Source organism: Archocentrus centrarchus, chromosome 8 (genome assembly GCF_007364275.1).
Source record: "Archocentrus centrarchus isolate MPI-CPG fArcCen1 chromosome 8, fArcCen1, whole genome shotgun sequence".
NCBI lineage: Eukaryota > Metazoa > Chordata > Actinopteri > Cichliformes > Cichlidae > Archocentrus > Archocentrus centrarchus.
In genome coordinates this window covers 6448321-6475608 of record NC_044353.1, presented here as the reverse complement: position 1 = coordinate 6475608, position 27288 = coordinate 6448321, and the positions used below count along the sequence as shown (strand labels likewise).

The window sequence follows — 27288 nt, the reverse complement described above, 5'->3', positions numbered from 1 at the left end:
ACAAGCCATCCGTCTGCTCAACTCTGAGCCCTAACTGGACCATTATTGCACAGTGTAAATATTATAATTTAAAAAGTGTGTATAGTGTATAGTATATAGAGTATAGTGTATAGTGTGAATTACTTTTTTTTATTTTTATTCTTCTTATTTATATGTGTGTATATATGGTTGCAGGTACAAAATACATTTCACTTCATTGTACTGTGTATAACTGTGCATGTGACAAATAAACACTATCTTATCTTATCTTATCTTAAATGCAATGGTTTCTACACCCAATCAGAATGCAGGAAAAGTGAGTAAAAAAAATAGCTAAACTGCCTCAATTTGAATATTTTTATTAACATACTTCTGTGTTGAACTCTATGCACATGTATGTAGTGTGTGGAGTTCAAAGGGTTAGTATCATTTGAAACTGAACACAACAAGTTGTGCACTTATTAGAAATGAGGATCGCAGGATTTGACCCTGATTGAAATTCTAGCTGCAACATTTTGTATGCAGCCTCTGCGCACACACAGCCTTCCAAGTTACCTGCTTTACAGCTTGAGTTTGCTCTGTGCCAACATGGGTGCAGTAATCCAAACATATAAGCAGCTCGGTCCATGCTGTGGTTTTTATCTACTTAGTTCTTTAAATCTTATTTAATATTAACAAAATTTAGCAAAAAAAAAAAAAAGATCAACAGCAAAGAAGCAACAGAGTAACTGGAGTCACAAAAATGTGTCTCTTTCAGTCGACTGAAGTGTCTGCAGCACCACAAAGCTGATCAGTTAGATAAGTACACAGGTGCTGGAACAGAGCAAACAGTCTCATATAATTCAGCTTCTCAGCATGAATGTTTCTTACATTTTTCTGTCAGGCTTTCTTTATTCTTTTATTCTTTGACTGTTTGAGCTGTCTGAGCAGAAAGTGTTGAATTAAGACCAAGTTTATCTTGATCACAGCCTGACCTCTACAGGCTAAATCTGGTGTTACACATGTTTGAAAAATCAATCAATTCAGGAGGAGCCACTTCAATCTTAGATATTTAAGTTACACCAGACTGTCCAAGAGGTGCCACTGGAAGGAATCTCCTTTTTATCATCTTCATTCTTTAAGAAAAGAAAAAGAATGAAAATAACCGTATTTCTCATGTAGGTAGCTGTATTCATATTTTAGTTTATATTATTAAAATTTAAACAAATCAGACCTTATTTATAGCTTATTTTAAAAATTGATTTTCTAAATTATTTTTCTTATTTGAGTCTCCTTACAGCACAAAAAAATAATCAGGTGAGAAAGTGCATTAGAATTTAGACACTTTCAGAGAAAAAAAAAGTCCAAATTATTGTAGTTAGAAACTGTAAAGCAGATTCATAAGAGCAATCATCGGCACATCAGTGTGTTCGGCTGAACCGTGTTTGGTTCTTCTTCTTTGTTAATGTTTATACGTATTTCCAGAACTTCCGAAAACCAAATGATCATATATTTGATTTTCTCTTTGTTCATCTGGGGCTCGTGGGGATGTGGAATCACAGTGATTTGGGAAAGGTTATGGAGCGGCAGATTTCCTCCGGTGTTGGACAGCTGACAGACTTGTGTTGACTAGAAGCGGCACCAGTGTCATACAGACACTAACTGGGTGGGAATAAGGAGGTGTGACCAGTGAAGACGTCACCGTGAAGCTTCCGTATATAGAAACACGCGTGCTTCTTTTCCTTTGTGCTTCTTTTCTTGGCAGTCACAGAAATAGCAGCAGCCACGCTGCACGGCGCTCACCTCAGGCCGGCAGTCAGCCGCACACCTGCTGTCATGCACCAGCAGAGAAAGATGGAGGCTGAGATACGGAGATGCTGGGTGGGGGGAGGAAAGACAGCAAAGTGAAGCCAAGTTTTTGTGTGGCGCTTTTTCGCTGTGGGGACAGGGGGGGCACGGTGATACAATCCAATAGAGCCGCTGTACAAAACCTCCTCCATTTAAAATGCACTGCGTGGAGCGCTGCAGAGCACTTTTGACTCCTGACAACCATAAAGTTGTAATATTGGGAAAGCGCAGGATGTAGTGCTGTCCTGGGACTGCGTGGAAATCACATTCAGACAGGAAATTTGTTTGCAATTAAAACAACATTTAAAAGAAAAAAAAAAAGTCTTCAGTTTTATCCACTCATCTTAAAAACACCAGAAAACTCTTGATGGGGTGTCCTAAAATTGTAAGTGTTAATGGTAATCTAGTGTCGTTTCGCGCGCCTGTTGTGGGCAATTTTGGTACTTTTTCATAAAGGATGAAACAATGTGACACCGGAGCTGAAGCGCACTTGGAAGTGGAACTAAACTGACCTGCTCTGGGTAGATGAGCCCCTCACAGCTTCAATTCATCATGAAAAATGTTTATGATGTTAGAAGATGAAGTGAGCTAAAAGAATGTGTTCCTTTCATATTTCGGGTTGAGCTCGGTGCTTTCTGGTATCAAGCTTGTGCGCTGTGCTGCTTATGAAGCCTTTTTTGGCGCAGGCACCAAACCGACCGTCCTCGGTGAGTGAAGCATCCGCTGATCTCTGCGTGAATTCACCTTTGAAAGCAAACATGATGCCCACCATTTCTTGTAGATATTGCTGAGTGAACTGGATGTGTGGCAGTAAAGCTTTGACTTAGTAGATGTTTAGGTATAAACGCTGTGTGCACAAAAGGAAGCAGAGGCTGCATGATTGCAGGTGATTACAGTACAGTTCACTGTGCTGGGTTCCAGGCTTGTACTCGGCGGAGGAACCAAGTTGACTGTTTAGGTAAAAAAAAATAATCAAGTTAAAGACAATTCAAATATTTAATGGTGGTTTATTGATTTTATTCACCTGAAGTCAAAGCACTCAAAAGCCTGAATGACGCCTTTCAAGCATGACTGATGCATAATAGCCATAAAACTCACTTAAATTAGATATTATCTACATATTAAAAATGTCTCCTGCTGCTGCTGTGGTTTCAAAGACGATCCTCAGCAGACTGTAGCTGTCAACTGCAGTCCATCCCACTGAAAGTCTAAATGTGTGAAACATGACAAAGTTTGATAAATTGCAAAGAGGGCCCCCGAGAAAGAAGGCAGAGGTTTTTGTAACAGCCTGAGAGCTCTGTGTTCATTCAGCGAGGCATATTTTGGATCTGGAACTAAACTGACCGTCTTAGGTAAGATCATCTGCAACAACTACTCAAACTGAGCATCGTTCACAGCTTCTTAATATGAGAGAAATAATGACTTTGCTTTTAGATGGATTTATTTGGCTGCCATAAGCATAAAAATGCTCTCTTTGAAAAGTAAAACATATTCAAGCACAAAGTTGGTCGGGTGTCAGTGCTAATTAGTCAGACGGCTCCTATTCTCCAGCAAAGTGCTGCAGCTATAAAAGAATTGGCTCTATGCCCAGATTATTGCTCTCTGTAGGGAGTTCTTATCAGCTGTCAGTTTTCCCAGTCAGAGGCTTCCTCTGGGAGTGGAACTAAACTCAGTCTAAGGTGAGGTGCAAAAACAGTTCTAACAATTAGAAACACATTTTCTCTTGTAATATCCCATAAAATAAAATACAATTGCAATGATTTGATTTAGTGTGATATCTCTAAGTTAGTAGACTGCTGAGGTTATTATTGTCTAAAATCATTACGGGTAAATGTAGAGAAATTTGGCTTTTTTTTTTGTAAAGAGAAAATAAGATAATTTCCAGCTGCTGATCGCTGAACAGTTTTTGTTACTGCTGCACATCAGTGTGACAAACTACAACCCTGCTTACTTTGGTACTGGCACCAAACTGTCAGCTTTGGGTAAGAAAACTTATACATGCTTTTTCCACTGCTGAGAACCTCTGAAATGAACATTATAAAGAATCTTTTGTGAAGTTTATGGTTGAACAAAAACATCAGTTTGAGTGCTGTTTTGGATGCTTGGGTGTAGACAGACTCACAGAGTATTAAATCACTGGCTGCGAATTTTAAACAAAATGCTTCGATAGTTATGTTTTTTGTTTCAAGTAAGTTAAGAATAAAGTAAAATAAAGCAAATGCAGCTTGTTTAAAAAAGGCATAAGGCTACATCAATGACAGACGAACACTTTGCAGTGTAAATAATCGCAACATGGTGGGAAAAAGATATATTTAATGTGCAGCTCATTGTTAGAAGGACTGGGGGTTTTGTATGGCACCAATTTTCAGAGAAGGATCCCGGTTGAGCCTTCTCGGTACTGACTGAGCTGCCAGTCTAATGATTCACATCCCTTTTTCCTGCAGAACCGAACCGAACACCCGAAGGACCAAAGGGTGGTGTGTTTGAACCTTCAGAAAAAGAGTGTCAGAATGGGAAAACCAAGGAAAACAACAAGACCTTGCTGTGTGTGGCCTCGGATTTCTATCCGGACCATGTGAGTGTGTCCTGGCAGATTAATGGGGTGGACATCAAAGATGGCATCGCGACCGATCACCGTGCCAAATATAATGGCTCACATTACCGCATCACAAGCAGGCTGAGGGTCTCGTTCTCACGGTGGTTCACACCCGGCAAGAATTTCACCTGCACCGTCAGTTTCTTCGATGGGAACGACACTGTCCCACATGTAGGCTGGGTTACAGGCACTTCAGGTGTGTCCATTTGTAATCTTTAAATGTGTCTGTGATCATATGAAATAGTTACAACTTCACTAACAACATATCTTCCTTCTTTTTCTTAGGACCAATGAGAGGTAAATATAATTTTATATAAACATATATAGCTCAGTGTGTTGATTCTGTACTGATTTGGGAAACTGACTGAAATGTAAAATTTTTCTGTAGCCAAATATATGAAGACCACAAACAACGCCAAACTGTCCTACGTGGTTTTGATCATTAAGAGCAGCATCTACGGACTCTTCGTGGTGTTTCTGGTGTGGAAATTTCAGGTTGGTCCAAGACGCTCATACTGCTGTTTGTGCCATAAGACATGTTTTTATCATTTCATGAAGCCACAGAGGGACGCTGTTTCTTTGTTACCCAGAGCAGACAACTATGAAACTAATGAAAGGCTTTTTAATCCTTTGCTGCAGCTGAACTGTAGGAAGTGTCAGACTCATCATATTATTTTTATGCCCATCATCAAGCTTTTAACTAATGAATCATTATATGAAACGTGTCTCTATATAAAACAATATAACTCAACAGCACCACATGCTTCTTCCTCCAAAATGAACTCACACTGTAAATATTGTAACCGTGCTGAAGAGCCGATGCAGGACTAACTCAAAAAACCTGGGTCAGTTTGCAATTCCTAACATGTTGGATGTGCAACTCTTTCTGGAATATTTATTTATTCTTCTCAGGAACTTTCACTCAACAGTTAAGACCTATAAAAATAGACAGAGTGTCTGTTTCACAGTCAGACGAGTGCAAAATGAATCAATGAAAACTATTTAAAATAATAATAAAGGGTTTTTTTGACAACCCAACATTCCAACATTTTTCAGGCATCCCAGCAGATGGCAGATTGATAATTGAATGAAATCAATCACTTTTAAAATGAGTATAATAATATTCTGTAAGTAACCTCAGTGTCAGCGAGTAGCGATCAATGTGAAAGGTCTTAAAAAGAAACCCTGAAAGTGATGTTTCTGTCATATGATTTATCCACGGAAACTTCTCTGCACCCGTGAAGGTTCTGAACTCATTGGTGCAGCAGCCTGATGCTCAAACAGGATTAGGAAGGCGGCAGAAAGCGTGTGTTTACGTCCATCAGAAATGCTACACAAAAGATAAAGTTCAGCTTGTGTTGTGAAGACTCACTCGAGACATAAGGTTTTATATTTATTAAGTGATACGTAGAATATAAAGAAGTGATCTGTACACTGACGGCATGTTTTCCTGTTGTGTTTCCACAGAAGTTTCCAGGAAAACAGAAGAACTGAGAGCTGATCTGGAATCTGTGACTAACAATGAAAAATCATTTAGAGTACATAAAGCATATTTGCTTTCTATTTCACCTGCTTTCCTTTAAAGTACATGAATATGTGGGCATCCAGTACTTGGCTGTTAGTTAGGATTCTGTTAGTTTGTGCTTGTGAACTGCTTTATGCTGAATTTTCTTCTTAATAAAACTTCTCTGGAAAAAACATGTTTATTTCTTTCATAATCTGAAGCAAAGGCCTCAAAACACAACAGATGCTCATTTTCCCAACTGTCAGATGGGAATCAGGTATAATTCACTGAAGACAGGAATATCTCAGCCTGCACACCGAGCTGGGAGCTATTTTTAGCAGCCTGTTATCTGTTGCATTTCTGAGAACTCATCCTTGCACCTTCAATTTTCCATGAACCCCAGCTCTAAACACCGAGCCAATTTAGCTGTGAGATGTTCCAGTGAGTAAAACAAGCTCACCTCTCTAAAAACTGATCACTGTTTCCACTTCCATTGTTTGTGAGTGGAGCTTCTTCACAATAGATGGAAGGCTGTAAATAACTGAGTACCTGTTTAAAATGTGAGTGAGCCGCAGCTCATGACAACAGGAAATCAGCACTCTCGTCTCTCTAGAGAAGCAGGTTGAGGCTGTTTGTGAGGTCACGGCAACCTGCGGAGGCGTTGAGAGCGACAGCAGAGCTCAGGATGTGGTCACAGAGCGAGAAGAGCGAGCAGCAGAGTGCCGAGAAACTTTGGAGGTGCAGACATCCGCTTCACCGCAACCTTCGCACCTGTGCACCGATCCCCGCAACTGCAGCGCTGCAGTTATGGTGTCAACTGAAGCTCCGGCGTGAGCCCACAGCTGTTCACTGCAGCCTGAGCAGCAGGGTTTTATTTAACATGCAGTCTGAATTCATCAGCACCAACAAGCACAATAAACTGCTCACATCATTTTCATAATAAGAAAGCTAAATATTCTGGTTTGAAAGGTAAGAGTAGACCATAATCCTTTAATGCTCATAATAGCATTACATAACAACAAAGTAATAATAATAATACATTATAATATATATAATAAAACCACATCATATTAAATAGTTTCTTTGGGCCTAGCAAGACAATTCTGTTTCTGTTTCAGCAGACCGCATATTTAAAATAAATAAATAAAGTAAACAAATAAAAAGTATCATCCATCCATCGATATCTTTTTGCTCATCCAGTTTAAGGTCACAAGCTGATCCCATCTGCAACAGGCCAAAAAGACAGGGTGCATCTCTGAGAGGCTACAAGTCTGTCACAGGGCTAAAAACATGCAAACATAGATCAGTTCAGTAAAGAGTGAATTAATATGTTTCTGTTATATCTGATATAAGAGATTAAGGTGCATTTAATGCTGGACCGCCTCAGTGATGTCTCTGTAACTGTGATTAAATTTGTTGAAGTATGTTGATCATTAAAACTGTATCAGCCTCTGTTCACCTGATGATTGCACATGTTTTATATGTGAATATATTTGAGTGCACTCAGATATAAAATACAGTAAAACTGAACGAGTGCTGGCATCTTCTTAAATAAGTAGGTCTACGAAGAAGCACTGGAGTTAGTCATTAAGGTTAGAGTAAAGACAGGTGCTGATCTGAGCCACATGCAGGCAGGTTGCTTCCTGTTTGTTTCCAGCCTTCAGGTGCTTACAGCAGGAGGTGGGTAACAACCAGTAATGTCATTCCCCTCTGCATTAAAATGGGCTTTGAGAACAAATATAAACACTGACATGCGAATGGGCTGGTATTCATTTAACAGTTTTTTTTACTCTTACTTGCCTCTATGACGCAGTGGTTATGGGCTGTACATATTTCACTGAATAAGAATGCTAGAGTGTAGTACTTGTAGTACTTGTAGTAAAATTAGAAAATAGTTTTACCACTGACTGACAGTTCAACACTGAAGTATCTTCTTAAATACATGTTACACTTCAAGTTACTAAATTTAGGATTTAGTTTTTATTGTTCAGTCAGCCCGTAAACTTAATTAAAACACATTTTTTAAAAATAATTTAAAGATCAATGAAGGATTCAAATTTTGATTCAGTTCACAAATGTAACACAATTGTATTCAAATTTATAAAAATGAACATTAAATATGTGACATACTTAATGAAAATTAAATGAAAAAAAAATAGTCAAAATTAAGAGAAAAGACATTAAACATTAATTAATATCTAAATTGTTTACAAAAACATGTTTTATAGAAGTTATAAACTCTTGTTTGATTTTAAGTCATAATGATGAGAAAATGTATTTAAAATGAAGAGATACCAAGAAAAAAACCCAATGCAGTCTCAATGATAAGAAACTAAAATAAGATACAAAATGCAGAGTGTAAATGTTGGCTTTAAGCAATACGAGAGGTTTCAAGAGAAGTAATAACATAATAAATGTGTAAAATTTGAAATCAAAAAGCTGTGTTGGTGTTTGCTTTAAAGTTTGTGCTGCTGCTAAAATTTTATGTTTAATGTTTATAAATGGTTTAACTTTTAGCTAAATGGAGGTGGAGCCTATCCCAGCTGCCTATTAAATTAATAACATCATATATTCATGGGTTGGTCAAAGCAGTCTCTCCATCTGCTGGATAAATAATGCTACTACATCACTAACTCAAAGGCTTCTATAGAAAGTACCTTTCAACAGAACAACACAAAATATTTAAGCAAAAAGGGATACAAATAACACAATACTGGAGGGAGGGTGGCTTATTGGGCAACACAATTATTAGCCAACAATTATTGTTTTTCTCACAAGATCAGATAACTAGAAGCACGGTTCCTGATACAGACCAGTGCTGCTTTGTGTCTGCTGTGTTAGCCTTTGCAAACACATTGTGATGAATTAAAGGGTAACGAGTCAGTGCAATGTCTGTTATTTCAGAGGTTTGTTGCCCCATAGTTTAAAAAAAATGAATGTAGCTAAATAATGTAGTCTTATGTCATATCAGATTTTGAAAATTTGGGGATGAGAGAACAAAAATGATTCAGAAATAATTGAATACTTTAAGTAAAAGAAGAAAGTGATCAAGTTCCAGCAAGTCACACAAGAACCTTCATAAATATACAAGCATATACTTATAATGCAGATATGGTTGCCATGAGTGATCTAAGGGGAGCCAGCAGAGCCACAGAGTGATACTCCGACCTGCAGAGCTGCTCGACATCTTATTGCCAGCAGCATGCCAGAGAAGGTCGTGTTTATTTCACATTGTGTTTCTAATTACATGTGCATATACCCACAATGTGTGCAATGTGTACATAATTAAAGAGAGTTACACAGACATACTCATTCCCTACGCTGCCATCTGGCTTCTGTGGACTGAACTCAGTTTCATCAAGGTCACCAGCAACTGATCTAGGGTTAGGGCTGGGTTTTCATTTGGTCAGTATCCATCAGTTTTTAAAAATTCACACAAAAATGGGGGAACAAAAGAGCTGCAATGTAAAAATATATGAGACATATTTTAAATGGAACATCTTTCAAATAAGTTAGGAGGTTAGAAGTCAGGTAACTCACCCGTCCTGCTGGGCCTGCTGCAGCGATACTCGTTACAACATCCTTTGTTAAATATCCACCATCCCTCCTTTGCACACATCCAAAGCATCTCAGCCTGAGCTGTTCCTCTGATGTACTATGTCATTTTAACACTGAAATGGTGAGACTGGTGTCTATGAACATCTAATGATTAATTCAAAATGCAGCAGCTTGACTCTTAACTGGTACAAAGAAAAGTTTGTAGCTCTTTCCTGTTTTAGCTCAGCTGCTTCCTGTGAAGTCTCAAATAGCTTTTACATTTTTATTATTTTGTTTTTAAAGCCAAGTACAGTAACTTCAGTTTTATCTGAATTAGAAGCAGGAAATTAGAGGTCATTCAGGCCTTAATGTCTTTAAGACATTCCTGCAGTTTAACTAACTGATGCGTGTTGTTCTCATGTCTTCTGCATAACAATGAAAATGTATGCAGTGCTTTCTAATAATACTGCCTAATGGAAGCATGTATAATGTAAATAGAACTGATCCCAGCACAGAACCCTGTGGAACTCCATCGTTAGTGTGAAGAAGACAAATTGAAGTCTATTAGATAAATATGATTCAAACCACTGCAGTGCAGTACCTTTAATACCTATAGCAAGCTCTAATCTCTGTAATAAAATGTTATGGTCAACAGTATCAAAGCTGCACTGAGGTCCAACAGGACAAGAACAGAGATGAGTCCACTGTCAGAGGCTCTAAGAAGATCATTTGTGCTAATGCTGTTTCTGTACTGTGATTAAGTCTGAAACCTGAACAGGTATTGTTTTCGGTGTGTGTTTGTTTGTTAGTTAACAATATTACGGCAAAACTACCAGTCTGATTCATGCTGACTCTGTATGAAAGCTGGCCAGTGACCCCTAGATCCCCTGATTTTTTATTTATTGGTCATAATTGGGTCGAGGTGAAAGAAAGAAAGAAAGAAAGAAGAAAGAAAGAAAGAAAGAAAGAAAGAAAGAAAAGAAAGAAAGAAGAAAGAAGAAAGAAAGAAAGAAAGAGAAGAAAGAAAGAAAAGAAAGAAAGAAGAAGAAAAGAAAGAAAGAAAGAAAGAAAGAAAGAAAGAAAGAAAAAGAAAAGAAAGAAGAAAGAAGAAAGAAGAAAAAAAAAAAAAGAAAGAAAGAAAGAAAGAAAGAAAGAAAGAAAGAAAGAAAGAAAGACCGACCAGTGTGTCCAAAGTAGATAGTTGATGTAGGATGACATAGCAGCAGGACACAGTTTCAACTTGTGTCAAAAGTGTGGACTTCAAACTACATACCAGTTTTAAATTGTGTTGATTGACCAAGTAAAACCAGTTATGATCAATATGCTTTTTCCTGCATATTGTCCTCATCTGTGATGTTTGACTGGTGCAGGAAGAAACTGTAAAAATGGAATATTCACTAGCAGAAAGTGTTTGTGAGCAACCAATCCAAAACCAACCAAAACATTATATGGCAATGTGTGGCATTAGGTTGCTGAGGAACAGGTGAAAGTTGTCAGAGTGACGGGTATTGATAGTCAGTTTCGACATTTTGACATTATAGGAGGTTTGGTGTGTATAGTTAGATGTAAACACTGTCTCCAGGTATACAAAAGGAGCAGGGACACACCTGGAAGCGTCAGGCCTGGGATGGGCCCCTCTGTCTGTGCTGGACAGGAACTGTTCGTTGGACTGGCACAAATATTTTGTGTGACACCTCATTGTCTGCAAATAGTTGTATAAAAAAACAAAACAAAGATGATTCCAGGGCAAAAGACAAAAAATAAGAGCAAAGCAGAACCTGCAGTCCAACTACATTTAACGTGCATGTGTTCAGTCTCACACAAATGCTCCAGCACCTCCAGCACCACGACTCCATGGCTCTTTCCAGGTTTCCGCGACACCAATTTGCAATGTCCTGCTGTGTGTCCACTGTGCTGTGTGTCCACTATGCTGTGTGTCTGCTGTGTTGGGTCTCCCCTCTGTCTCTAAGATGAAATATAAAGACAAAATCAAAAGTAGCCAAAAATGGCTAAATATACCCTAGACCCCATCAGATTCATCTGATATTTGGTACACTGTTTTGAAGGGCCAAGGACTAGTGCCAAACCAAACACCATCTAGATCTGATCCAGATTCTGGATTTGCAGGTTACTTAAATGTACTGGAGCTCATAGTACTGTATACACAGAGTTCTTCAACTGCTGACTATGGCATAGAAAGAAACGTGTCCAGAGGTGACTCCACAACATCCAGCTGAGGTTGAAGACAAGCTCACCTGGTAAAGGTGGGGCAGTGTCTGATAACAGCCTCAGGCAACAGGACACAGCTGCTCTGTAGAGGCACTGGAAAGGAATCTTTCTCCATCTCCTTAATGCCATATTCCATAATTCCTCACTTGTCCAGCATCTTCTTTCACAGCGAAAAACATCATATTCAGGAAACTGACAGCTTTCAATGGGATAAAAGGATGTTTTCCTTTTAGGTAATATGCATCCACACTTCCTTTACTTTGTCGTATTTAACTCCAGAGGTGTAAGAGAAATGCAACATTAGAAACACCCTTCTCACCTAGAATGGCATTTTAACTGCAGTTGTCCTGCACAAGCAGATAAAACTTCACCATTAGCACCAAAAATTTACTCTGCCGTCCTTTCTGTCCGTCACATGTGAAGTAAATCTCACTCTAATCCCTATTGTTCCAGTGTGCTCTGTTCAGCTTTAAAACCTGTTACCTAAAAGGCAAAGAGAGGTCGAAATTATGATGTCATCAGTGCATTGCTGTACAGTAGCTTTCACAGCTCTGCAGCGAATGACCTAATAATCTACAGAAGCTCCATTTTCACTCTTTATTTAATCCATTTTTAACATAATGCAGTTGGAGCTTGTTTTAATCAGTGCTGGGGAGGAAAGCACCGAAACAACATTACTTTTTTAACAGACTAGATCAAATTCAGAAAACTGCCTTTTCATGTGGGGAAAAAAATACATTATTTGCTTTGGAATGTTGAAAATACTGTAGTGTATTTGACAGGTTATCATGTCTGGACTCAGTTAGGATCAACTTAGAAGGCTCAAATGGGAATTTTTCAGACCCAAAAGAGCCACAAGTTTTGGACAGTGCTTATTACCATACATTGCTGTACCCTGTGTGGCAGCTAAACCTTTGCTTCATTTAAAACAGTTAGCAATTCAATTTTTCAATTCAATTGAATTTTATTTATATAGCACCAAATCACAACAGTCACCTCAAAGTGCTTTATTTTGTAGGTAAACACCCTACAATAATACAGAGAAAACCCAACAATGGAAACGACCCCCTATGAGCTGCACTTGGTGACAGCAGGAAGGAAAAACTCCCTTTAAACGGGAAGAAACCTCCAGCAGAACCAGGCTCAGGGAGGGGCAGTCATCTGTCACAGCATTCATCTGTCACAGCATTCATCTGTCACAGCATTCAGCGGTTCATCGGCCCAGCCGGTCACAGCAGATGAATGCTGTGACCGATGAAAACCAGCAGTCTGAGAGTGAAGTGCTCTGTTGGGGTGATATGGTACTATGAGGTCTTTGAGATAAGATGAGGCCTGATTATTCAAGACCTTGTATGTGAGGAGAAGAATTTTAAATTCTATTCTAGATTTAACAGGGAGCCAATGAAGAGAAGCCAATATGGCAGAAATCTGCTCTCTCTTTCTAGTCCCTGTCAGTACTCTAGCTGCAGCATTTTAGATCAGCTGAAGGCTTTTCAGGGAGCTTTCAGGACATCCTGATAATAATGAATTACAATAATCCAGCCTAGAAGTAATGCATGAATTAGCTTTTCAGCATCACTCTGAGACAGAATGTTTCTAATTTTAGAAATATTGCACAAATGCAGAAAAGCAGTCCTACATATTTGTTTCATATGTGCATTGAAGGACATATCCTGGCATATCCCTAAACAGGCGAAATGCAGCTTCTGCTCATTCCAAAGCAGTCTTGTTCCCAGGTTGTGTTCTTAGCTAGGTTCATATTATTAGCAACAGGTTCATCTCATATTTGTAGGTCAGATTTTCATGAGCGCTGTACAGTCACAGAGGCTAACAATGAGCTCACTGCAGGATGATCAGCAGACTGTTCCAAGCTGCAGGGCTGGCTGCTTGTTAAACCACAATATCATCATGAAATGAGAGCTGTAACCTAGCAGAGATCTGAGTAACCGTTGGCAGACAGTTTTTTACTTGATGTCTAGCCTTGGTTGAAAAATATTACCAAAATGAAAGATGGAACAACACTGGGGACATTACCACAATGTTGGTTCGAGATACATCTTCAGCATCATCTAGACATCCTTGTGCTTTATAGATACAAGCTTTGTGGATGTCTGCTCACAACCAGTGCTAGGCATATTAGAAGTTATTGTTTTTTTTTTAATTAAAAACTAAAATAAATGCATTTTTGCAATAATCTAATTTTTCAGTTTCTCACTTTCTAAGACACATTCTGACCTGAAAGCTGCTCTTCATGCAAACAAGGTGAACATCCATCCGCCTGCAGTTCTGGTTTTTTTCCTCGGTATCAGTTTAGATCAGTGTTGACCACAGAGAGGACGTCAGAGTTTCACCCATGTTTAGACTGTGACCAGACTGATTCCCAACACTGGTCCAAATAGTTCTTTGAAGGGTTTTCCTGGATTTCTTTGACTGAAATCAAAATTATTAATTATTATTAAAAAAAATTCAGAAAGACTTTTAACAAAAAACCACAACAATAAAAGAAGAAAGTAAGGATAAGAGAACTGCTGCTGGAAGCCAGACAGCTCTCTTTCTGCCTGTGTAATACCTCCAACACACACACACACACACACACACACACACACACACCCTTAATAACTGCATTCCGGATCAGCAGTAATCACCTTGACATCTTTGACCTCTATGGGACTTTGTCCCTCTCTGTTCTCTTCCCCTCCATCAGTCCTGCAGTAATCTCCTGTGGACTACAGAGACATATGGTCCTTATGACCCCCTCTGTCTCTACTGTCGACTCTCCATCTGACTGTCAGACAGTATAAAAAGATGTTTTATATGTGAGGACTAATGACATTCCTAGGCAGGGTATAGTGATAAGCTATAAACAAAGTAGAGGATCTGCAAGAAGTCTGCTATTAAATATGATTTTATTTGCAATTTTCTAATTTCATGACAGACAGTTGATGACACTTGGTGACTTCAAGCTAAGGAAAAGCTTAAGATGTCCACTATGATGTATTTATGTGGCTATGGTAGAATTTAAATAGCATCAAAAAGTATAAACTTTATTATATGTATTTTCACAGGAAAAGAGAAATCAAGTACTATCCATTTGTGGCAGCAATCATGAAGTGTATGCTTTTTTTGGAAGCTTGTGACATCAGTCCATACTATCAAATCTCCTTATCCTCTCACTAATGTTACAGTGCCTCAGGATGGTGGATGAGTTTGCGTCTGCGACTCAGCATCCCAGTTCTTCCCGTGGTTCCTCTTCCTGTTCCTCTCTGCCATCGCCACAGCCGCCACCACGGTGACCAGCACAGTGACAGTGATGACAAGTACAGTTGCGGTCTCAGCCACGCACAGTTGGCTGTCCACCCAGGCCAACGAAGCCCCCATCAGCTGCGGAGGGTCCTGGCAGGTGACGTTGTGGTAATCGTCAATGTGAAGGTGCCGAACATGCAGGATCTTACTGAAGACACGATGCAGCTCACAGTCACAGCTCCAAGGGTTCCCTGGCAGGGAATGAAGGAATTCAAGCATACAAAGTTTAATTAAACGGATAATACAGACCACAAAAGTGTGCGTCAGAGTGTTGAGTCAAAACTTGACCAGAGAAGGCACAGTTGAGGCATAAGCACTACTTCTGTATAGCATATTTCAGTCTGGTCTGACAGTTTCTGATAACATATGAAATAAACATTTGAGTATTCCTGCAGACCTGACAGCTGTATGTGTGTTGCTGTTGTATGAAGGCTGATGAAGGTCTTGAATTTGAGGTTATGCAGGTTGTTTCCCTCTAGATCAAGAACAGCCAGGCTGTACAGAGGAGCCAGGGCATCAGTATCTATCTGAGAGATGTTGTTGTTGCTCAGCTGGAGGACCTAGCAAGAAAGACAGACAGGTATTCAGAAAGGCAGACATACAGATAACAAGTAATCAGGAATGGTGTCCCACAGGGATGGATCTTTGAGCCACTTCTCTTTACACTAATTACATAATTCTACCTAAGCTGCACGTTAAAGTGCAATATAACATTAAATACTACATCACAGTACTTTACACTTTATTACTAATGATACATTTCAAACTCATAATTTTTCAGTGTACCAAAACACGAGCTTTCCCACAAACAAGATGAAATAACACTGCTCATTTTTCAAGATTCATTTACATTCACATGTTTCTTAAATACCCAGAACCCTGTATAAACTGGTTTTAGGTACCTGTTCAATTGCCCAGTGATTAAAAAAAAGAGTTTACTCTGTTCACCTCCAGTCCAGGCAGCATGTCCAGGCTCCCTTGCTGCACCACAGTCAGTCGGTTGTCGTGCAGATAGAGTTGTCTGAGCCGGGAGAGGCCCCTGAACACACCGGGTCCAACAGACTCCAGCTTGTTATAACTGAGGTCCAGCTTTTCCATGTTGTCCAGGTACTCCAAGCTAACAGCAGAGACACAAAGACAAGGAGGGAAGGATGAGATACCATGAGAGGCACTGTGTCGAATGCTGCTGTCTATAGCTGCAGTCACTGGGTGGTGAAGACAGGCATGCATAGGATAGCTAGCTTCTGATCTTTTTGATCACCTTAGAATTATTTAATAAAAAAAGAAAAGTTGTCTCAATTTCTGATACTTTCTGGCTTGCAATTAAGCCTTTTGGTTGCTGTGAAAATCAACATGTAGGGTGACAGGATGAATGTATTAGCAAAGATACTTAATTAAAATAAGTTGTCAGGTCATAGCTCGAGGTGCTGGAAGAGGTTAACCTCCTGAGATCTAACTCTAAAGGCAAAACTGATTTTCTTGGAAAAAAATATGTAAATAGTTTGTGAAGTGCGTGAGGCAGAATGATTATTTTGTAAAAACAATTTAATAAAAATAAAAATGACATATTCTATTGCCTAGGGTTAGGTTAGGGTAGGGTAGGGTTAGGGCTAGGGTTGACACCTATGATGACCTCAGAGGGTTAACAGGAATATGGAGATTGATGGAGGAAGAGAGATGGCGTTCCCCTGCACTTTGAGGGTCAACAGATAGCCAGGTACCTGTATCCAGATATATAATGCAAGTTGTTGTGCTCTAGTCGCAGTTCTTTGAGAGCAGACAGACTGGATGAGAAGTCCACAGGGAGAGTTTTTAATTTGTTCCAGCTGAGATCCAGTTTCTCCAGGAAAGACAGCGAGAAAAATGCCTGTGCAGAGACAACAAAACATCGACTATGGGTGCCATTTCAACTTTACCTTTTATATGATATATCAACAGCTTTCAGTGTGCTTCCAATTGAATAGTGGTTTTCCTACCTGTGGTTGAATTTCTTCTATCTGGCTGTTGGTGAGCACCAGCACCCGCAAGGACCACAGTCCCTTGAAGGCTTGGGTGCCAATCACACTCAGGTTGTTTCTTCCTAGCTCCAGCAGCCATGTGCCATGTGGGAGACCCCTTGGAACATGCTCAAAGCCACGGTCGCGGCAGTCCACCAGGTCAGCGTGCTCGTAACAAATGCATGTTTGTGGACACAATTTTGAGCACTCAGCACACGGGGAAAAGGACTGCGGGGAATAAATTGCAAAAAGGAGGAAGAGAAGGGTCGGGGAAAGAAGACCCATATTTCCCAGGACAACTGAAGGAAGGGGGGCAGTCTGTTAAGAGGAGTTCTTAAGAAGCAGAAAGTTCGCTGAAGGTGGGGAGTTTTATTCTGCTGTTCTTTTCACCGAGCCTCGCAGTCCATGTCAAAGAGACTGGAAATAGAAAGAAACCAAATATTTAGATCAATATTAATATTAGCATCCCTTCATTATCCAGAACTGAATTTTAAACCCTTCTCCTTACATACAAAGTCCTGACTGATGATGTTAATTGATAAAGCTTATAGTTCATCAGGACACCTTAGCCCTCCCTTATTTGTGCTGCAATAGGCTCAGGCTGCTGGGGAGCCAATAATCATAAAATGTGAGGTCAGAAAGCTTTTCCTAAAATAATAAATTTTATACAGTCAAAAAATAAGAAGATAAAGACCGCGTAAGTTGACCAATAAAGATCAATGAAGCTAAAGTTCAACAAATGATTTTTTTAATCCACCATTTTAATGACGGTCTGATTTGAAATCCCTGACTCACCCCTCCTGCTCATGAAGAACCAACATATCTCCATGCTGGCTCCTCAGCTCCTACATGTCCTCTGATTTTGCTGGATGATGCTGAGACAACAGGCAGAGAGAGCGAACCACAGACAGGACGGTGATGACGATGATGATGCTGATGGAGACTTTCGGTGCGGTCAGCTGCATTAATAATCCTCTAATCCTCTCCAGCCGCCAAATGCTTCCTCTCATTCACTGAAATCTGCAGTGGAGCTTGTCTGATGTTTGTCATCATGCCCCCCCTTCACTTTCCTTGGTGTCCCACCATCTGTCCCTTTCACCAACTTAAATATTATATAAAGACTTTGTGTGTGTGTGTGTGTGTGTGTGTAAATACAAGAAGTTGTAAATAGAATGTAGATACAGTTTACAGGTTTGAAAATACAAGCCTATGCAGAAATGCTTTCAACCTGCATTATTTTTCTTGGCCAGCAGGGGGCCACTCTGGATGCTGAAAGAAGTCAGATCCTATAGAAGTCTATAAGACAAACCTTCAGCTCCCTTGATCTGTGACATCAGTGCATTTTCCTCACTGAGTTTATGTTCCCAGTTGTTAATTTCATGTCTTATTAAATACAACATTATTTTGTAAATTATAGTCAAATTTAGAGTTTTAGCAGGGCTGTGCTTTATCATGTGATGACAGCTTATGAGGCTGCACTGTCTCAATCAGATCTGCCCCTAAATCATCACATCTGATTTTAAAAACACCAGGATGATGATGACAAAAGTTTTCATTTTGAGGCTTCACAACAAAAGAGTGATGTCACAGTGACGACATCCATTTTCTATATACACTCTATGAGTATACGGTATCTAAGTAGACATTGCTTGATTTATTGATAGAAGTTTTTCAGCCTCAGACTGACTATGATAACAGTCCTGTGCAAAAGTTTTGAGGCAGCCCTCATTTCTTCATCCTTTGCTTTGAAAATGGGAAACGTGCAAACACAAACAGATTACAGTATATAAGGCAGAAAGCAGAGTCTGTCAAATTCTAATGAGGTTGAAATTCCACATTTGGCGTGCCTGCCTTCATTCTTCAGCACAGCTTGAACTCTCTGAGGCAGCTTTCTAAGTTCAATAAGGAAGATCTGAAATCACTCCTCCGTTTTCTTTCCCATGTGTTTTGCCTTTTCTCTGTCATCACCTCCACTTTCCCACGCTGTTAAACTCAGTGCTGACCGCATCTCTTCGAGTCCAATCATCTTTCTGCTCCACTCAGTGTGCTTTATCACTGCTTACCTGTCATTCTCCCTTCCAGATTAATTCCTTCTCTTGGGTCCCTTCACCACCCAAGAGCTCCTTCCAAGCCTCCGTCTTAGTCTCGACCATCACCAGCATCTAGACTCCTGCCTAATTCCCATCTCTACTGGGATTCCCTTCAGCTTCACTGGGCCATCGGAGTCTAATCGCCAAACAACTATTTGTATTATCAATAAATCTTGTTATATTTCTCCCAATCATCTTTCCTTATTGAAATATCTTTAAGTAATCTTCAGGAATAGTTCTCCAGGCTTCTTGAAGGACATTCAAAGCTCTTCTCTGGATGTCAGCTGCCTTTCCAGCCAGATGCTTTCCAGATGTTTTTTTGTATGGCATATCACAATGTGACTGTACTTTTCTGTGTTCATAATAACATAAATTTTGAAAACATCTCCAACACCACTGGCTGAAATGCAGCCCCAAACCATGACACAGCCTCCACCGTGTTTTACAGATGACTGCAGACACTCACTGTTGTCCCTCTCTTGGCCTCCTCTGTACACACTGATGGCAATTTCAACCAAAAATATCAAATCTGGATTCATCGCTCCATCAGACGTGCTGCAGGATTTCCAGTTCAGTTCTTGTGTAATGTGGCATACCTCACTCAGCCTTTTCTCCGTTTCCCTGTTTCTGATGAGGCTTCAGAGAACCACTTTAAACAAGACAGTTTGGCTCCTTGGAAGCAAAATATAAAGAAATGAGATGTGGCTCAAGACTTTTGCACAACAAGAAGATCGCAGCAGTTCCAAAATTCAAGGTCATTATAATAGACTGCACTGCTGCAGTGATGGGACTGAGCCTACACAATAATCCGTGCTGACATCAGGTTTCCCTCTTTTTCATATTTTTGCTTTGTTTTGTTTTAAGCCTCTATTGAAGTCAGACAGCTGAGAGCAGAAATGAAGAGGAGAGAGATCGAGCGTAGGATCAAGAGATTATACCCAGACTCAGACCCACACAGAGAGCTGGATATTGCTGGATATTGTTTATTGTTTAGTGATCGCTTTTATGGTTTCTATGTACACACACACACAGAAGATAACAGGGAAAGGAGTAAGAAGAACCCCAGGAAGAACCTCACTGACTGAGAAACCTTCACAGGCCAAACAGTGCATGATGGATGAGAAAGGAGAACGTCACATAATCACTGTTATACCTCCACCTTAAACACACTTTCATCAGTTAATATAGATCTAAATTTATACCAAGCTTACAGAAATCTGTGTTCTTCATGCGAGGCAACTCAACAAGAACTAGTTTTTATTCCAGCACTGTGATGCTTGATGTACTGCTCAGTTTCCTTTTGAAATGTTAAAGTGACTGAATTTAGCTTGTGTGTGTTTTTCCCCCTAAAATTATCAGATTTATGACATATAGTTCTTTCTGTTTTTTACTTTTAGCGAAACATTCCTGTCACAGGGCAGAAGCGGCAGTCACTCTTTGGCAAAGTGGCTATTTTATATCCTTTATTCATCCGGGTAAAATGTGTCACTTAAAAATGTCTTTTTAAGGGAGATCAAGCCAAGAGGGCAGAAGTAATTGCAACAAACGTCACAATGCTATCACGATATTTTAAGTGGCCAAAAATGACTGGATTGACTACAATGTAGCCACAATAGGAGGTTATAAAGATACTTGTAAAACAGGTAATTTCTTCATTTTATATACAACCTCTTCATAAATCCTGCTGACTACAGTCTGTTTACAGTCTGCACATCAAAAACTCAGAAACATCGCAAATCACTTTTTGGCATAACAGGTCCGCCTATTGGTGACCTGGGACGGAGAGCGTCATCAGTTGCTTGACAGCAAAACAGCCAATCACTATAGAGTATAGCGTCCTTTCAGTCAATCCACTCTAGCGTCAAACCTAAGCCCGATAGGTGCGTTTGCGTGATGACGTTGTTGGAATAAATTGGAGCGTGTGTAAACCGAATCGGTGGGTAGCTGTGGACGGTGCACATTGTACGGCAGGCGGTTAATAACAGGAGAGAAATGGGGCGAAAGCAGAGTCTGCGGTAATGACCAGCGCAGCGTCGCCGTGTGATACAGACGGAGCCTGAAGAGACGCCAGGAAGTGACGGTGACAGCCCTGCTAGCTGAGAGCTAACGACTAGCAGAGGAAGGTGTGTTGTGACCGCAGGACTGAAAATAAAGAAGTGAAAAAATAATTCTCCCTCTACTTTTTTGGCCAGTTTGGCTGGGTTAAAATGATTAAATCCGTCTGTCTAGTACCTAACTTACCTAGTGTTAGCACCGAGTAAACTAGCCACTGATTCAGAGCCTTAAAAATAAATCGGTGGCATATTACGCGTATCACAAATGCTTATTAAAGGTGGTCCCTTCAGTTATACTGGAGCCACCCGTGTCGTTTAAGGCTGACATGGAGCAGCTTTAAACTTTGGCTCTGTGAGTCATGCCAGCTTTGGACTTTGAGCTTCAGTTCGAAGTGCACACATGACTGCCTGTAACGATAACACAGCGCTATGATAGCCGCACGAAGAGGAAGCACAGCAGCAAGTCCTGTCACTAGTGATGTTCGATACCACACATTTCCTTTCTGATCCAATACTGAGTAAAATTCAAGCTGGTATCGGCGATACTGATCCAGTACTTTGTGCAAAAATCTTAAATGAAATAAAATCACAGTGCAAAACAAATGATAGGGCTATTCAACACTGATTGCTTAGTCTTATTTAGATTGACTTATATGCAGTCTCTCCAAATAGCCTACAATACAGTACAAATATTCCAGTCACTGGGTGACTCATTAAAATTGCCAGTAAAACATTTTAATAAATAAATGCCACAATAATTGCATGGTTGTCGATATACCTATATTTTAAAGTGATAATTTAACAAATAACACAGACTGATAATAAATGAGCTATATTTTATTGGTAAAATGTTATTTTTTTTAATTCATCTTTCCTAGTATATATTTCTTATATTTCACTTTAGCAGTTTTTACCACAATTGCTCTACTATTAAACCACTTTGTTATCTTACACTTTAGGAAAGCTTACTTGAATAATTCTCAGATTTTTGTTCTTTTTTACCTCTGAGATTATCTCACGTAGGCATGTTACAAATATTACTCCAAGCTGAAAGCATGCAGCTATGTGCTGAAGCATGTCTTTATTTCATTACTTATACTGTCTTAATTAATCTGTCCAACTCAAACAGCAGCCGTGCTTATTACCCCTTAAAACTCTACATTTCTTTCTCTGTACCTGGATAGTTCCTCCCTGCAACACCAAAGGACTCCGTCTGTCCTGCCCTCACAGCAGCACCTGACGTTTGGCTCTCCTCCTCGGTCCGTGTCATAGTATGCCTCATATTCAGTATTGTGGTGTATTCTGAGGTGTTTAATGAGGTTTGTTGTGTTACCACAACTTCTCACAGTTTTTCCACAAACAGTTTGCCCCTTGGCTATTTTTGGAGCTGAAATAGCTCCACACGTGACCATTTGCCATTGTGTCTATGTTTGAGTGAGTGTGTGAGCAGTAGCAGCATGCTGCACTTGGGCATTACGTCCTTACGCATTACACACTTACCAGGCAGAAGAAAAAGTAGTTCTCTTCAACCCCGTAATAATCAATAATAATAATTTAGTTACTTTCTAACATGTTCTTGGTAAGATACATTATCTCAAATGACTGAAGTATCGCAAGTATTGATACTTGGACCAGAGAATCGATTTTAAAGCGTAAAGGTCTGCTATTGGAAGCATCAATATTTTAGTATCGATCCGCACATCATAACCTGTCACTCTGAGCAGCTGTTTTCAAGCCTCACTTGAATAAACTTTCATTTTAGTGGCCAAGCATAGCATAAAAACTTATCACCCCTCAAATGTGATTAAAACTGCTTAAACTTTACTGACTTTGCCCCATCATAAAGTTTAAAATGGCTTTCCTCCATCACATAGATTCACTTTAAAATAAACCAGAACTTATTTGTTAAAGGTGCCAGATTTTAAGTTATTATTCTGCAATGGCCCCAGAATGTCAATTCAAAGTTGTACCTCAAATATCACACAATATATATGTATTTTTTCTTCTCCCATGCCTGTATACCCCTGGTTTGAGCTCCAAATGGAAAATAAACTGGAAGCCCACCTCTGTCATGATGATTGACAGCATTTCATTCAGGTCTGCATCAGCTGCTTTCCTCTGAGCAGATGTAAACAAAGCTAAATTCTGAGCACTAACACATGTGACTGCTTCTAGTGTAGTTACATTAAGCCAATAGTTCACTTATTCTGCTGTCTGACAAAAGCACCATAAAATAGTTATGTGGAGTGTTTTCACTGCTTCACTTGCAGTCTGACATATTGGGGAGGATTTTTTATTTTTTTTTTTAACATTGTGCTCAAAAGTTGTTTCTTTGTTTTGTTTTTTCCCTTGTGTTGCACAATGGGTTCAAACTCTTGTGCTGGACAGTGAAAGTTGTATGTGTTGTGTTTTCGCAGCAGCCATGGCTGAGGCCGGAGCCCATCTCACATCCACTGTCGTCACTGAGCAGCCATCAGTGTTTGAAGTCCTCGCACAGGAGTCTTTGATGGAGACGGTCAGACCGGCACTGAAACATGCAGTCAAGGTGAGTGTTTCACTGCACCGCGGTGTGTGCTTTGTTTTGTTTTGTTAATAGAGTTGTGTTAGCGCATTAATGCCTTTTTTTTTTTTTAACTAGTACATACTCGGCTCAGCTCGAGTCTTACAGTTGAGTACCGCCTCAGCGTCGGTGGGGTCATTATAGCGAGTGGAGTTTATTTGTTTGCGACACAAAAAGAAACGGTTGCTCCGCCTACTCCCTCTGGATTCTGTTGTCAGCCACCAAGTACAAAAACGTCAGTGTTGGTTAGTGTACAGCCATGACTCATCCTGTGACATCACTGCCTGGCCAATCAGTGGCTTGCAGTCTGTTGACATCACATTTTTGGCTCAACTCATCTCGCTTGGAACCCCGGCTGAGTCGGTACTAAAAAGTACCCGGTGCCAGGCACTACCACCTAATAGAGTACCCCAAAGTCGATACTGGTGGAAAACAGGCATTAGATTCTGTTCCGCTCTTAACAGCCCCACTCCTGGTGTCCCTTTCAGGTTCTGGCAGAGTCCAACCCATCCCGTTTTGGCTTCCTTTGGCGAAGCTTTGATGAGCTCTACCTGCTGCTGGACCTCCTCCTTCAGAACCACTTCCTGTCTAACTGCAGTGCCTCCTTCTCTGAGAACTTCTATGGCTTGAAAAGAGTTTCAGGTGGGCGGAGACTTCCTGTACGCCTCGGGCTGACCAGGACATCCCGCTGGTGGTCTCTTCTTCTTCTGTGCCTGTTGCCATACCTGCAGGCCAAACTGGAGGCGACGTTGAAGCGACAGAGGGATGAGGAGGACTTCTCCATCCGGCTGGCGCAGACAAGGAGCCAGAGGCTGTACCGGGCGGCCGTGGCAGCGTACCCGTACGTCAGCTCAGCCTGGCAGGCCTGGATCTTCTGTCAGCAGCTGCTGTTTGTCTTTGGATTCACCAGGACCCACAGTCCTCTCTTATGGCTGGCCAGGGTCAGACTGGAGCGACTTAACACTCAAGATATCAGAGACCTGGAGCGGAAAGCCAGGACCCCTGGCAAACCAGCTGGTGGAAGGTACACCTCACACAGTCTTCTTCTGAAATATTCAGTGAGATTAATTTCACCGTGTTTGGCCAAAAGTTTGAGTACTTTGAACACTGCTTTGAGTATACGACAGCGTAAAACATAAACTGACTCCCTGAATATTGTTTTTAAATGTATTAACACCTGCTAGCAGCACTGCACAGGCTGAGTTAGCATTAGCACCGCTAAGGTTCAGCTGTTCACACCTGCTGCACCAGCAGCTTTACTGTATGGTTACTGTAGTTTTTCACTCATGTTACAGTTTGTATTTCTGACTCTTCATTATTGGACTTTATAGATGGAAGAGCCTCTGCTCAAGTGCTTGTACAACCAGATTTATTACGCAGTCATATTTGTTACAATGTCTCATTCAAGAACTGTAAGAAAAACTCAGCTCCCACAATGCATTGTTCCTGTGTTCACAGCTTGATGCAGAGAGCATGGTGGATGATGTCACAAGCAGCAAGGGGCGTAGCTGTCTCCCTCTCCTCTTCCCTCTCCCTGGGCGTTTTCTTCCTGCAGTTCCTGGAGTGGTGGTACTCATCAGAGAACCAGAACACGGTCAAAGCTCTCACCTCCCTGCCCGCTCCTCCACCCCCGCTCCACCTGCAGCAGGATCAGAGCGAGCTGGACTCAGACAGGAGGACCTGTCCTCTGTGCAGGAAGCCCCACGCCAATGCCACAGCGCTGTCCACCTCGGGCTTCGTGTTCTGTTACCGCTGCATCTACACATACGTGAAAAGTAACCACCGATGCCCGGTCACCGGATATCCCACTGAACTGCAACACCTCATCAAGATTTACTCACCAGAGAGCTAAACGTGAGTTTCTCTGTGCAGCCTCAGGATGAAAAATGTGGAGGAAATACTGGGGAGTGTGTGTGTAATCACACACACAATATGAGAAAATATATTTTAGGGATAATCACAACTGTTTTCCTTTTGTATACAATAAATTGTATAATATGCTTCCAGTTTCTGATTAAAAAAACAAATGTACAGTAATTCATTATTTTTTATGTTTTTCAGTTCTAATCAAACTGAAAATGTAACAATTTAATAATAAAGCTGAATAGAATAACTTGTGATAATGAGAGCGTAATTATTTTAAACTGCAGCAAAAGAATAAGCCGCATGTCTGCAGCATCCCTCAGTTTAGTCACCACTTTACAGGCTGTGGATAACAGGATGCAGCCTCGCTTTGTGGCAGCCTTTTTACAAGTCTGTCAAATTTGCAGTCGAGCATTAAAGGCCACTCACAGGGAGCAGGGGGAGCCTGGTTCTGCTCAGAGGAGCTTCGAGGCATTTCACAGATATTTTCCCTGGTCTGAATCTGCTGATGAACTTGGTTCACTTCACCCATCGAAATCAAATAGAAGCAGAAAGTGTAGGTGGCAGGGTGGCTCAGTGGATGAGCCATGTGTGCCACATGCCCAGGTGTGCGTCCGACCTGTGGCCCTTTCCTGTGTGTCTTCCTCTATATCTCACTTTCTTGTCTCTTCACTGTGCACCAACTAATCTATATTAGAACCAGAAAGTGTGTGTCCTGCTGCATCCCATAATGAGAAGCAAACATGGCTACAGGAGCGGTTTAGTTCCACACTGTGGAAGCTGGATTAGAAAGAGATCCGGTGCTCTCCCCAAACAAACTGCTGGGGAGTTCGTGCAGGACCGGGCCAAGGCCACGTCTTCTACAGAGCTTCAGAGCAATTACTGTGTTGACCAAGAGGGAAAAACAAAAAGACTAAAGCGTGGTCGTGTGCACGCACGCCTGAGCTTCACCTGTTAACACCGGCAGATAACTTTGCACCCCTCCTGCCCAAATGTGCTCACTTTTAGCTCCAGAAAAATCAAAGTGGTGACAGTCAAAAAAAACTCAGTGCTGAACACAGAGTTCAAAAACCAGTTGGTGACATCTTGATGGCAACTTCCATAGTCTGCAGTCTGTATATGACAGTGTTTTGCTGTATCAGTGAATGGTTAAAAAGCGACTCCTCAAATTTCATATCATGCACAGAATATAAGAGTTACTGCACAGTCAGTGAATTGCTTTATTGAGTTTCCAGACAAGTTTAACAACAGGCCCACTTTTAAAAAAAAAGAAAAGAAAGAAAGAAAACAGAGAAACAGGGTCAACATCACAACATTACGGCGAGAGTAATAAAAAAAAAAAAAGGTCTTCTTTAAAATGTCTACAAACCCCCTGAAATTAAACTGAATGTGAAGAATCACAAAAGTCACCTTCCCTTTTTAGGCTCCTGCAACGCAATCCATCGACAGCAAATCAGGACGAGGAGGGGAACAAAAACAAAAGAAAAAAAACGGGCTGAAACTTCAACAAAGGGACGAGTATCATCATCAATAATAGTCACAGTAATAGATTGCTCAAATAGCGTGTATTGCACATGTGTACACATATATGCACTTTATATACATGTGAGTCAGCAAGAACTAGACACATGTCATATCGTCGCAACAGGCAAGAATCTGGAGAAAACAACAGCACAGACAGAGAAGAGTCAGGAATGTGCTCGTGGTCAGTTTCAACAAAAATGGCGTTTCCCGAAAAAAGTTTCAGTC

General features: G+C 40.6%; 2 protein-coding genes and 1 gene segment (V, D, J or C); 2 read left to right on the top strand and 1 right to left on the bottom strand.

The window, feature by feature from the left end:
- Positions 1 to 262: 262 nt before the first annotated feature.
- Positions 263 to 6060, top strand: LOC115784277 (T-cell receptor beta-1 chain C region-like). The segment is given in 7 exon segments: positions 263 to 295; positions 3415 to 3485; positions 3733 to 3788; positions 4251 to 4598; positions 4688 to 4699; positions 4791 to 4897; positions 5870 to 6060. Coding segments are annotated over 7 exon segments (654 nt in total).
- Positions 6061 to 14561: 8501 nt separating this feature from the next.
- Positions 14562 to 17898, bottom strand: LOC115785263 (chondroadherin-like protein). The gene is made up of 6 exons (XM_030736801.1): positions 17768 to 17898; positions 16952 to 17389; positions 16697 to 16842; positions 15924 to 16092; positions 15373 to 15535; positions 14562 to 15166 (listed from the first exon to the last, which is right to left on the bottom strand). Exons 2-6 carry the CDS (start codon positions 17255 to 17257, stop codon positions 14862 to 14864), a joined length of 1089 nt encoding a protein of 362 aa, XP_030592661.1. The 5' UTR covers positions 17258 to 17389; positions 17768 to 17898; the 3' UTR covers positions 14562 to 14861.
- Positions 17899 to 20919: 3021 nt separating this feature from the next.
- pex12 (peroxisomal biogenesis factor 12) lies at positions 20920 to 25704 on the top strand. Of its 2 annotated transcripts, none has more exons than XM_030736803.1 (4): positions 20920 to 21185; positions 23537 to 23661; positions 24165 to 24700; positions 25135 to 25704. In XM_030736803.1, exons 2-4 carry the CDS (start codon positions 23539 to 23541, stop codon positions 25526 to 25528), a joined length of 1053 nt encoding a protein of 350 aa, XP_030592663.1. In that variant the 5' UTR covers positions 20920 to 21185; positions 23537 to 23538; the 3' UTR covers positions 25529 to 25704. The 2 variants fall into 2 exon arrangements, with proteins under 2 accessions (XP_030592663.1, XP_030592662.1); XM_030736802.1 differs by having other exon boundaries at positions 23534 to 23661.
- Positions 25705 to 27288: the final 1584 nt, after the last annotated feature.

Coding starts and splice junctions, on each gene's coding strand:
- LOC115785263 (XM_030736801.1), bottom strand. CDS start 17,257: ATGGGTCTTCTTTCCCCGACCCTTCTCTTCCTCCTTTTTGCAATTTAT. Junction 16,093..16,696: donor CATTATATATCTGGATACAG/GTACCTGGCTAT, acceptor CTCTGCTGTTAG/CTTGGAGTACCTGGACAACA. Junction 15,536..15,923: donor ACATGCTGCCTGGACTGGAG/GTGAACAGAGTA, acceptor CTTTCTTGCTAG/GTCCTCCAGCTGAGCAACAA.
- pex12 (XM_030736803.1), top strand. CDS start 23,539: ATGGCTGAGGCCGGAGCCCATCTCACATCCACTGTCGTCACTGAGCAG. Junction 23,662..24,164: donor CACTGAAACATGCAGTCAAG/GTGAGTGTTTCA, acceptor TGTCCCTTTCAG/GTTCTGGCAGAGTCCAACCC. Junction 24,701..25,134: donor GGCAAACCAGCTGGTGGAAG/GTACACCTCACA, acceptor CTGTGTTCACAG/CTTGATGCAGAGAGCATGGT.